Source organism: Protomyctophum parallelum (assembly GCF_964188405.1).
Source record: "Protomyctophum parallelum genome assembly, chromosome: 6".
NCBI lineage: Eukaryota > Metazoa > Chordata > Actinopteri > Myctophiformes > Myctophidae > Protomyctophum > Protomyctophum parallelum.
Genome location: NC_139701.1, coordinates 14,702,911 through 14,715,206, shown reverse-complemented (window position 1 = coordinate 14,715,206; position 12,296 = coordinate 14,702,911). Strand labels below are relative to the sequence as shown.

Here is a 12,296-nt window from a genome sequence, read left to right as displayed (position 1 = left end):
TGGTGAAAGTGTTAAAAATCAAGGGGAAAAAACCTCATCATCCCATCCCTTGTGCATTGTGTGTCTGGCTTAGTCACACCAGCGTGTAATTATGCCCCCGCATTTGTTGATAAAGCTTTATTTTTATTAATATCTGGGATTAGTCTAACATGACTTCTTTCCTACAGGCGGACAGGTAAGTGAACATCCTAATCTCTCATCTGAATATATCTGCATATTCAGCAGGATGGGATGTAAGGCGCTTTGATTTCAGCCATTATGTGATTTTTCTCCCCTCCATTGCAGTTTATAGGGAGGTGAGTTATTTGAACATCGCAGAGATTAAGATCTTCCATCCCATTTAAGCTAAATCATTTCATACATGACGGGGTCCACAGAGTCGAGTCATTGAACATCTTCATTTAAGATTTCGCCGTCATTTCTCGGTATATAAAGGTTAAAAGCCGGTGACACTCGCTCGCTGCAGAGAAGAACTGCTCCGATGTTTGCATTTTATTTCGTTTTTTACATAAGTAAAAGTGGCAATACCACTACGGTCAAATACTCTCGAGTAAAAGTACAAAAATGTTGGCAACAAAATACCGGCGAGCCCCGCGTCCGAAACGGTTGAGAAACGACAGTTACCGTGTGGGGGTCCCTCTACTGTACCCTCTACTGTACTGTACTGTACTGTCACTGCACTGTACTGGCACACCCGAAATCACCATACAGTATATACAGTTAATATGTGCGTCTGTGTGTGTTAGGTTGTGCACAGGTGGTGAAAAACAATCATGCTGTTTTTGTGCTCAGACGCACCCACCCAGCCAGCCACCCCCACACACACACAGCTCCGTAAGGGAGTGGTTGCACCACCCAAAATAATTACAATATTTACTTCTGACATGTAGTGGAATAGAAGTAGACGGGACATACTTGTCCATATATGTATGTCCATACGGGATCTTACCACCGTATTTATAAAAGTTAAAAGTGAATCTCGCTCGGCGCGGAGCCCTCATGACAGCCCTCACCCCCCCCCCCAAACCCAAAATAATAATACCCTGTGTGTGTGTGTGTGTGTGTGTGTGTGTGTGTGTGTGTGTGTGTGTGTGTGTGTGTGTGTGTGTGTGTGGCGTTTCAATAGAAAGGTCCTATGAATCACATCTCCGCCAACAAAAGCCAGTGTGACTTATGAACTGTGTATTTGCATAATGAGATTAGCTATCCACAGAGGAGATCATCTTCAGTTTTTTGTGTGTGTGTGTGTGTGTGTGTGTGTGTGTGTGTGTGTGTGTGTGTGTGTGTGTGTGTGTGTGTGTGTGTGTGTGTGTGTGTGTGTGTGTGTGTGTGTGTGTGTGTGTGTGTGTGTTCGTGCTTTTGTAGTAGAAACGATGCAATCCAGTCCAGACACGCACTCACATGCACGCACACATGCATCGATGCACACACACACCAGACTTTTGCAGTGTGTGGCAGTGACGTGTATGGAAATGTCGTGGCTAGCATGGGTGGAGGGGCTTTGTGGGACCAAGGTGATTTACAAGGACACAGGTGTTTCGCTGTAAATGCTCGCACATCAAAGCAAACGTGTGTGCGTGTGCGCGTGTGCGTGCACACTCGTGCATGCGTTGAAAATAGAACCACCACCACACCTGTTTATGGTACAGATTTAGGAAGAATGAATTGGGAGGGTCTTGGGGCTATAGGAACAAGATGTGATGAGTGCGGTAGAGTGGGGGGTGAGGGGCGGCTGAGGTATAGAGCGTGAGAAGAGTGGAGTTTTCAGACTGTGGTACAAAGTATAGAGGGAGTGAGTCTGGCACAGTCCTCCTCCTGGCAGAGGTGAGGAGGCGAGGAGGTTAGTCCACAGACTGGGGGGGCCAGGAGGAGGAGGAGGAGGAGGGAGAGAAGTCTGGGACATTTGGACCGTGTATAAAGAGTGCACAGCTAAATGGCTCCGCTTTTTATCATCACTGCTTCGAAGTGTTGTAGGCACTGTGAGGTGACCTGCACACCTATTAAAGCCCATGCTGAGAGCCCCCGCGTGGGAGAGGGCTGTCGAGCCTCATTTTCCCTCTTAATACATGGCTTCTCCACTTGGTTTAGCAGGAGCGCCATTAAAGTGCAATCTTTAAAAAACAAAGGAGAAGGTTGTCGAGCCCATCCTCCTCCAATGTGACCCTCCGTAGTGTCCTACGGCTTTAGACTCCCTACCTGGCTCGCCCCCAGAACGAGTCATCCAGGATAAGTGTTTCAGCCAACCAACAAAAGAAAGGCTAAAATTAACAATGCTATTAACATCCGCTCTGCCATGCACGACCCTCCTGTGGTGTGCCGACGGGGCCGGAGGCACGGTCGGCTAGGTGGTTTGACGGGGCTGGACTCCCCACCTGCTTCATTAGCGGTCTGAGTGGGGAGCGTTACCGAGGCGCCAGATGGGCACTGACAACAATGGCGTCACGTCTGGGGGCCCTGTGTGTGCGCCGCGCTCACTCCTCGCCGACCTTGGGGCATCGTCGGAGCGTGGCCGAGGGGCAGCCAGGGGGGGGGGAGAGAGAGAGAGAGAGAGAGAGAGAGAGAGAGAGAGAGAGAGAGAGAGAGAGAGAGAGATGCCAAAGAACCTAGAACTCTACATCTATTCATCATGTTGCTTGCTTTGCAGCCAGTGTTAATTTTGATGGGGAATTTTGGTTTAGTTTAGTCATAGTCTTTTAAATACATTTTCATTTAGTTTTAGTCATATTTTAGTCATCTGAAAACAATGTTGGCGGGCCTTGATGGCGGTCGTAATGACAGAGTTTACAGATCACAACACGTCGCAGCGTCTGCTGCTTTCAGAGCGCTACCAGACATAAAACGACTTGCCTTTTAAGTTCTACCGGATCTCTTCTCCACTAGAGAGATAGTCGTGGCAAAGAACACTCTATTAAATCTATTCAAATAGTGTTGGTTTGTAACAATTCAAAGTACACACATTGCCTTCAAACAGACTGGTCTCTGAGTGGTGATTGTCTGCCTGCTCTGCTCTGCTCTCTCTCTCTCTCTCTCTCTCTCTCTCTCTCTCTCTCTCTCTCTCTGTTCTGTATGTGTTTGTTTCATTGTCTCCACCAGGCCGAAGGCATGGGGGGAGAGTATGTTTTGCACTCCGTCCGTCCGTCCGTGTGTCCGTCCGTGTGTGTGTCCGTGAGCAGCTAATCTCCGGCACCGTTAACCCGGTCGATGCCATATTTTGCACACACACTCCCTGGATGCCAACGATGAACCTCTGCCCCAAAATTTCCAGAACGGCCTGTTATAGCGCCACCAGGAGGCCGCTTTGTGCAAAACAAGTTTTTGCACAGTACACCTACAGATTTTGTCCAAACATCGCGCAAATTGGTACACAGTCTCTCTAGAGCCATTCAACGAAACGGGTCTTTCAGATTTCTCAGACTCCATCCTGATTGGTTAAGATTGGCTTCCAAAGTTCACAGGAGTGCTCAGTTTCAAACAAAATGCTGCAAATCATGAACACATCGCGTGATTTCCGTGAAATTGTGCACGCACATTCCCACTAGGCCGAGGAAGAAATGCCACATGAACAATTTCAACTCAGCCTCAAGGTGGCGCTATAACTGGCCGAAAAGTGTTTTTACCTCTAATTTACTAATTGTTGCCCTTTTATCCAACCACCAGATGAAGGCAAGCTGCAATGTCCTACATTCCTATCCTGGTGGAGACCTGTGCCCAGAAGGGCACTTTTTTCCTCTCCGCTCTGCGTGTTTGAATCTAAATAACAGACGAGAAAGGCAGAGAGAAAGAGAATCATGGTTTCAGGGAAGTGCATGGGGAAGAAAGAAAAACTAAAACGGGAGAGTGAAGCAGATTGCGTTGTAAAAAGAGATGGTGGGAAAGAGAGAGAGAGAGATGGCTCATCCAGCCATTTGTTGATTGGCTGAACTAATCAATCAAGCCTTGCCAGTGTGAGCTAATTGAATTACAGCACTGGGAGTACTGAGGGGTTCACATCATGGCGGAGCCAGGCGCGCCCATGGCCACAGTCACTTTCTGAAATTAATCATCCATGCTGGTTCCCCTTTCATCCCCCCCCATCCTTCTATCTATCCATCTGTGTTGGTACACATCCCACTTCTCAAACTCTCTCTCTCTCTCTCTCTCTCTCTCTCTCTCTCTCTCTCGCCTTCCTCCTTTTCAATTTCAACTCCGCTCCATCTGTTGTCTGTCTCTCCCCATCTTCTTGGATACCATGCTCCCATCCACCTCCTCCTCCCCGTTCCTCATTTGGCAGTCCAGGTTCGATCGGCCCAGGTTTTGAGTCTGTGGATGATGCCAGGGTGTCAGAGATGACCCTTGTCCTCAACATGGTTCTGTGTCCAAGTGACAAGTGAATGGTGTGTGTGTGTGTGTGCGCAGTGTCGCGCGCACGTCTGTCCGCAGCAGGCGATGTCATTGCAGACTCAAGGTCCTTTCACACGGGTAGCGTGTGACGCAAACGTTGCTGCCATGGATCAGCGACGGGTCTGCTCATGAGGGGTGCGGGACACGTAGCGTAAAAAAAAAAAAAGAAGCTCAACACAATCCAGGTCTAGTCAGCCGCCGGTGTGCGAAACGAGCACTCGCGCGAACAATTTTGCGGGACCGTGCCCACGTAAATACGTTTGCTTTGTCGCCCCTCAACTTCTCCTTGCGTGTCCAAAATAAAGGCACGCCTCTCTTTGAAAATGTATTACTAGGCGCGTCAGTCGCTGCCCATCTGAAAGGACCGTAAAGCAGCGATTCTCAAGCTGAGGATGTTGGCAAGCAATTGGCAAAATGATAAAATGAACAAAGTACCCTTTTTAGTCGTTTATCTCAGTGGTCTCATAGTGCTCCTCATGTTGTTCCCTGTATAAAACCCAACACTGCTATCATGCAGTCCCTCTCCTGACTTACAGCAGAGCTACAGTCATTTGGTCTTCAGGGATGCCACATCCCATAATTCCATGCTGCTCATGAACCCTCCCTTTCCAGCATGGCGTGTGAAAAATGCATTATGGAAGAACGCAGAGCTGCCTTTGGTGGTGGCAGTTGTTGTTATAGTAATAATAAAAGTAGCTGCTGATGTGTTTGTGATAAGGCTTCACAGTGGGAAGAGAGAGAGAGACTAAATTCATGAACACAGCGTTGGCCTCAATTGGCCGCGTGTCATCATTCACGACGCATGTGTTTCTTTATCAGCCAAGCTCAGTGGCAGAGGATGTATTGTTCAATTTGAGTAAACGTACTTTGTGACTTTCCATTGTGGGGAGTCTGTGGACAAACTCGCTGTGTGTTTTCTTCTTCTCAACATGCCAGAGAAAAGATCATTTCCATGTCTTTATAGTTACCCCCCATAGCCTTCCCACATGCTTTGTTTTATTTGTTTGAAACGGAGATGAAAACAGAGAAGAAATGGCGATGGCCGCATACGCACTCACACTGGCAAGTCACAGGACGCCCGCGGAGTGTAATTATTCAGCATAAAGTAGTATTTAAAAACCTGATGCAAAAATGGAGGATAAATGGATCACACAAGCACAAAGAACCACTCCAAAATGACCGTTGGTTTAATGGAATGGTTTTGGAACAGACTTTTTCACCCTCTTTCCGCTGTTCTCCGTGAACGTGGTTGCATTGTTTAACGGAACGCATGATTAGAACAGAGCATCAGCACATCCTCGCTGTCGGGCAGAAACCTCTCATCTCCATATTCTAACTCATTGTGTTTTTTGTGTTACGACAAACGGCACAAATGCAGTGCAAAGCGATGCATTTCGAGCTTGTCGATCTGCTACTTTTTATGCTTTTGAATTTGAATCCTTAAAAGTAACTGTCTAGCACACATGAGGTTTTCCACCCGACAGAGACGATATCGTGGGAATCAGCATGTCGAAAGTAACCTTCGAAAGTACATGAACTACTGTACTGCAATACTTTATACTTCCACTACATTTCAGAGGCAAATAGTGTACTTATTTTTTTACTCACTCGCTACAATTATTCAACAGCTTTAGTTTCTTGGCAGATTCGGATATTTAAAACAAAATAAACCTATTTTGACGTGTTTCCTTCTCTCACACCTTCTCTTCTCTTTCACTTCTTCTCTCGTCCTCCTCCCCTTTTTAGCCATCTCTGGTTTCTTGCAGCCATCCTTGTCTCCATCATTCTCTCCTGTCTCGTTCCTCTCCACGTTCTCTCTCCCTCCCTTTGACTCGCTCATCTCCCCATCTCTTCACCCCCTCTTGTCCCCCCCCACCCCAACCCACTCCCTGTATCTCTGTCATCTCCCTCGTTGCCGGCTTGAAGGAAGTGGCTATGTTTGAAATAATGCTTTTAAACTTTGTAATGAAGCCTGTAGGGACCCAGCGCCTATAGCGAGAGAGCCCTTCACCCATTCAACCAGCCAACCACCACATTAAAAACACCCTCGCTCACTCCCTTTCTTTCTCTCCTGCCATTCTGCCGGGTCCTCCGGTGCCTTTTTAATTACTTCTTAATTAATTATTCGCCCTGGCTGTTTTAATTGTCACGCAGATGCAAGGTTTTATTAAAAAGAATAATAATAATAATATGTGCGCGTTCATCGTTTCTCTAGGCGGCAGTGACAGGGAATCACCTTTGGATGACCTTGATGCTCGGTAGCACGATCGTGCAATAACAGATCTGTAAGCTCATATAATGCATCGGATGCGCAAGGTGTTGTGAAATTGAACATTGGCTAAATGTAATTGGGCATTTGGTCAGTCAAAGTGGGGTCAAGGGAAATTTTCCCATACAGACTGTAACTCTTTACAGTCGGTCCATTTGGTTCCATATGTACACTACCATCATACTAGGATTCAGGACTGAAAGCAAAGTGATTAAGTCGTTGGTGCACAGTCAATGAGCGGATGGGGAACTCGTTATTGACATCACCTGGTGTAGTGTTCTGTAAACACTGAATAGATCTGTAAACACGCCTATTCTGGAACTATTTTGTGCTATAGGGATCCCTGTGCAAGATTTGTGTCGCCCCCAAAATATATTTTTTTAACTGCTTTTTTGCTCCCCCCAGCAAAAGTTCACTAAGCTTCCGTTGACCCTAGGATTTCAAAACTGAGCAAGGTGTGTGTGTGTGTGTATATATATATATATATATATATATATATATATATATATATATATATATACCAGCGGTGTCCAAGCCCCCTGACAGAGCTCTGTGGAACAGCCGGCCAGGAGCTGGTGACGCTGACGGTCCCTCGTTTAGATAATGTTTTCTTTTCCTTTTTTGCTCTTTTCCCTGGCATCAAGGTTCAGGAGGTCTCAGAGTGCCATCTAGCCCACCTGCCACCAGGCTGGCACTCGCTGTCCCCAGCTCACATCAAATAGATCAAAGCTCCCACACTGCACGCACACACACACACCCAGGCACGCGTGAATGTGCGTACATACATACATGCACGCACGCACTCACGCATGCACTCACGCACATGCCACGCACACGTGAGAGCCTCCCGCCACCTGTGCTCTCTGTGCAGTTAGATATTTTCATTTGGCACACGTTACCAGATAGGACTCTCCTCCATCAGGGACTGGGATTATCTGAGCCTGTTGAGCGACAGAGAGAGAGAGAAAACACCAAAGGACAGATAGCCGTCTGATCCACTCCTAGATTGTGTTCAAATATAGTCCTTATAGAATCACAGGTGAACAAATGCTGCTCGGCAAGCGCTTTTAGCCGCCTATAGCCAAGGTGCAAACATAACTAAAACACATACAAACTAATCGATTGAAAAAAAAAGGATTCTTCTTCTGTCATAAAATCTGCAAAGTAACTTAATACATTAAAGTTTTCCAAGCTGAGTAAAAAAATACAATATTAGCCTCTAAGATGTAGCAGACAGAAGTATAATAGAAGTACAAGTAAGACGCACAAAAGCGGGAAGCGAACGCAGCTCGTGTGTGTGTGTGTGTGGTTGTTTGTGTGTGTGTGTGTGTGTGTGTGTGTGTGTGTGTGTGCTACAGCTGCGCCCTGTGTGTGTGTGTGTGTGTGTGTGTGTGTGTGTGTGTGTGTGTGTGTGTGTGTGTGTGTGTGTGCTACAGCTGCGCCCTCTGGTGGCGGGCGGGTGGTGTCACAGCGGGACAGACAGACAGACACACACACAGACAGACAGACAGACAGACATGATCTGCAGGGTCTCATAGTTAGTGCTCATTGCGTTTGCAATAATATACTGTATATATATATATAGTAAGTAAAGTAAAATACCTCAAGATTATATCGTCTCTGTCGGGTGGAAACCTTTGAGGATTCAAATTGCGATATAATTTACAAAAAAACCAACAAAAAAACACGGAAAGTTAAAACATGGAGAGAGGTTTCTTTATAACCATATACTGTACTTGTTGGTAAATGTACTGGGGTACTTTGTGATGGAGGAGGTTAGTCAGTGTGCTGCTGTGCTGAAGGGATCCGCTCCGGCCCCCGTCCGCTCCGAACATCCATGATTCCTGGCTAAACGCTAACGAGCAGCGGTGCGCTGCCTGTCAGCGGAGGCCTCCGCCGCAATCCGTCTGTCTGCCACTCCGCTCCGCTCCGCATCGCACCCCAGACCAGACCAGACCAGACAGGACAGGCAGGCAGCCCTAACCGATTAAGACCTGAGACCGCCACCACATTCTACAAAATGTCTTCTGAATCATGAAGGTTTTCTGAAACAAATCAAAGCCATCTCATGGCAGGACCCCAGATGTATTTGGTAGCCGACCCCCATCTGAAGCAAAGATATGTGTTAAAAACGTTTGCTGTGAATTAATATATATTCAATTTAATTCAAAGGAGCTTTATTGGCATGAGAAAACATACGTTTACATTGCCAAAGCAAGTGTCAAAATAGAATAAAAACATATTCAAAGATTTGCGCCACATTTTCACCATTTCTTTTACATTTTCAATAGCTAAAGTATAAAATAATGGTTGAAGTGGTTAAAAGCTATAAGGTGACACAGATGAGTTCCAGGTCTTAATGGGCTAATGATATCATCAGGAAGTGCCGTCAACACACGCTAACGAGGACTGATCTGATGCCCTAGCTGTTGTTGTTAAGGCTCTCGCCTCCTCCTCCCACGTTCGTTTTCTGCTGCAGTGACAGGCTCTGCATGGGCACTTCCCTTTTGCTGCCAGAAAGGTGGCATATATAAACAACATGTTCTATTCGTCCCCGGGGTCAGTTTTCTCTTCGTTTAATTGGGCTTCGAGCCACGGATTTGAACAGGAAACATCTAATGAAATCGTCTCGTGTTTTCGGGTTCCGGTTCAAATATGCTCGCTGAGTCGAACAAAATGGAAACTCTGAGAAAACTGAACCTGCAGAACGGTAAAGCAAGAATGTCGCCTTTTGGAAAAGTGAACTGCAGTCATGCACGCGCAGAGCCTATACGTATTGTATAAATACATAAAAATACATATTAATTTAGGGGTCCTTGACATGGAAAAAAGTTTGAGAACCACCGATTTAACGGACGTGTTAAAAATATGTTATTAGTTATTGCACAGTTAGCAGTTCTTTGAGCCGCGGGACCGCAGAGGGTCTGGTTTGCTGTGCTAAGCAGCAGCATCTCGTTGTTGCCACTGCTCATTTGCACACGCCGGCCAACGATTCTATCTGAGAATTCTCCCATGACCCACCCATCCTACCCCACCACCACCACCCAGCACACGGCGAGTGCTACGCGAGGGCTAATACGTCGATTTGAATCAATCGCCACGCTCATTTTCATCCTGCACGTATTGTTACTCGGATGTTCAACATGAGAACTCTATAGTTCTTACACGTGTTAAACACAGCCACCACCCTGCTGCAAATAGGTTTTGACTTATTCAGTTCACACGTTTATTTATTTAAATTCCTCCTCGACGACCTTTTCCTTTTTTCCTCTCTCTCTCTCTCTCTCTCTCTCTCTCTCCCCCTTCTCTTTAACCTGCGGTTGGCCTAGTGCAGGCTCGGAACATGACAACATGGGTGCTTTCATTGCATTAGGGCTTTACCGCTCAAGCAACGGGCGTTTTCTTACATAAAAATGCCTCTGAGAAATGAAGTACATTAGTACATTTCTTGAGTATTTGTACTTCACTTTACTGTACTGTGAGATTTTATATCTGCCATATTCACTATTATTGATATTCTTTGAACATTTCCACCAATGAGGAAACCCTCCACTAAGAGGGACTGCTCTTCATGTTGCTGACAGATTGACTAATTATTTCTCTCTCTGTCCTGTCGTTCTCTCTCTCTCTCTCTCTCTCTCTCTCTCTGTGTGTGTTTATGGTTGTCCATTTTCCCAGGTGCCCTGCAGATTGAGAACAGCGAGGAGACGGACCAGGGGAAGTACGAGTGCGTGGCCTCTAACGTGGAAGGCGTGCGCTACTCCTCCCCTGCTAACCTTTACGTGCGAGGTAGGGAGAAACCCGGTCCCACGGCCAGGGGCCACAACAACAAACAGCAACAAACTAAACACACACACAAGTACCTTTACAACATCAATCTTTACACAATGATAACTGCTTGTATTCTCTCCCAAGTTGTAAATGACAAAGAACTGTATTTTTTTGTTCATAGCAAATTAATACAATACAATTAAGCAATATTAAATCTTGAATCTGTAGTACTGATGCTAGTGGTAAATGTGCTTTGATATGCAGTGAAGCGTTCCTGAATTTCAAGGTTGTAACTGATCTCCTTTTTTCTTGTGCTGATGATATAACGTTTCTGCGTTCTGTTATCTTTTACTGCCCGCCCCAACACTTACTTGGAAGGAAAGCCGTATGTCTTGACTTGACGTATGACTTTTGTCCGATGTTAACAAGCCTTTAAATGTGTTGATCGATGAGATGTTGATTCCCAACCCCCATACTCTCCCCTCAACTCCCCCAACCCCCCCACCCAACCCCCAATTAACTAACAACCACTCACCCACCCCTACTACCCTGCCCAGTCCCAAACCCTCCAAAAAGAGTCTCCAGAGAGAGTTCTTTTTGATTAGGTTTCTTCCAGGTTCTTGCAGGAACTCAACGGTAAGTCTCGATTTTGATTGAGCGGCAAGGTTGTACGCGGCCACCAATCAAAATCAGAAACCCCCTCCCCCGAGTCTTTATTCTACTTCAGATTCGGGGGGAGGGGGGAGGGGGGGGGGAGAAAGGATTGTGGTGGATTTATATTGGAGGAGAGAAGAAAAAACGGTGCCGACACAATGAGTTTGAAAATGCTCTTTATCACAGTTATAAATAGAGCACTTAACTGCTGCTTTGTTGGTGGGTTGTTCTAAAATCCATAGTATTCCCCCCACAACAGCTGGGGTTAATGTCTCTTGAAACCTTTTTAAAGTCAGCAGTAGTTTATTTTTGTTTAAGCTGGTATGTTCTAGAGGGAAATAAAGAAAAACAATCAGTCCAGGCGGCGACTGTTGAGTTTCTTTAAGACACACAGGCAATGAAGACAAAAGTCTTGGCCGCTAATGGTAAACGACAGAATCCGAACGAGTGAGCGTTAATAAATTGAGCCTGATGCATTTGCGGGCGATGTATTATTTATGTTTTGGCTCGTATTAAAAAAAGATGCCTCACAGTCGCTTGCTCAGTTTGTTCACTCCGCTGTGTACCAAATAACTTTGTTCCCGATAAATAATTCACGGCCCTGACATTATAAAATGGGTCAGGGAGCCACTTTTTCATTATTATTGCGATTATCATACCCTCTGAAGTAGCTCTGTAGGGGGAGGGAGATCTCCTCAGTGAGAGGGGGGGCACAGTGAAATGAAAACAAAAAAGAAACCCTCTCAGTGATATGATTAGCGCCTCCTCTCGCCAGCATCCCTCACCAGGGCAAACAGTCTCTGCTGCAATGCCGAGACACTCCAATGTGGAGTAGCTATCCACCTACCGCCACCACCACGCATACAGCGAGGAGGCAAATTAAAAGGCCTCGCTTGCAATTATTGTGGAGAGCTCCAGAGAAGAGATTAAATGGCAATAATGGGAACACTCTTGTCGATGCAGCATGGCAATATTAGCAGTTTGTCAAATAGATCCAGCTCTAGACTTCTAGAATCGATGCCAGCAACCCGTGCAGTTACCATAAGTCACAGGGTCCTGCTTGTCCCCGTTGGGGGCTCGCGTGGTCAATCCATGGGGCGTTCACTACTCTGCAGCATCCACCACCACCACCAGCACCACACGTGTTTTTTATGCCTTGATGGTGTCAACTTTTGTCTGTTTTCAGTTTACTCAGTTTTGTCAATCGATTTCTGATATTTGA

At 46.1% G+C, this 12,296-nt stretch overlaps 1 protein-coding gene across 1 annotated transcript in view; it reads left to right on the top strand.

The window, feature by feature from the left end:
- The window catches only part of ptprsa (protein tyrosine phosphatase receptor type Sa), a 262,736-nt gene that overhangs the window by 133,696 nt on the left and 116,744 nt on the right, over nt 1-12,296 (top strand). The window contains 1 exon segment of the mRNA XM_083768114.1: nt 10,328-10,438. Coding sequence (XP_083624240.1) covers nt 10,328-10,438 — 111 coding nt within the window.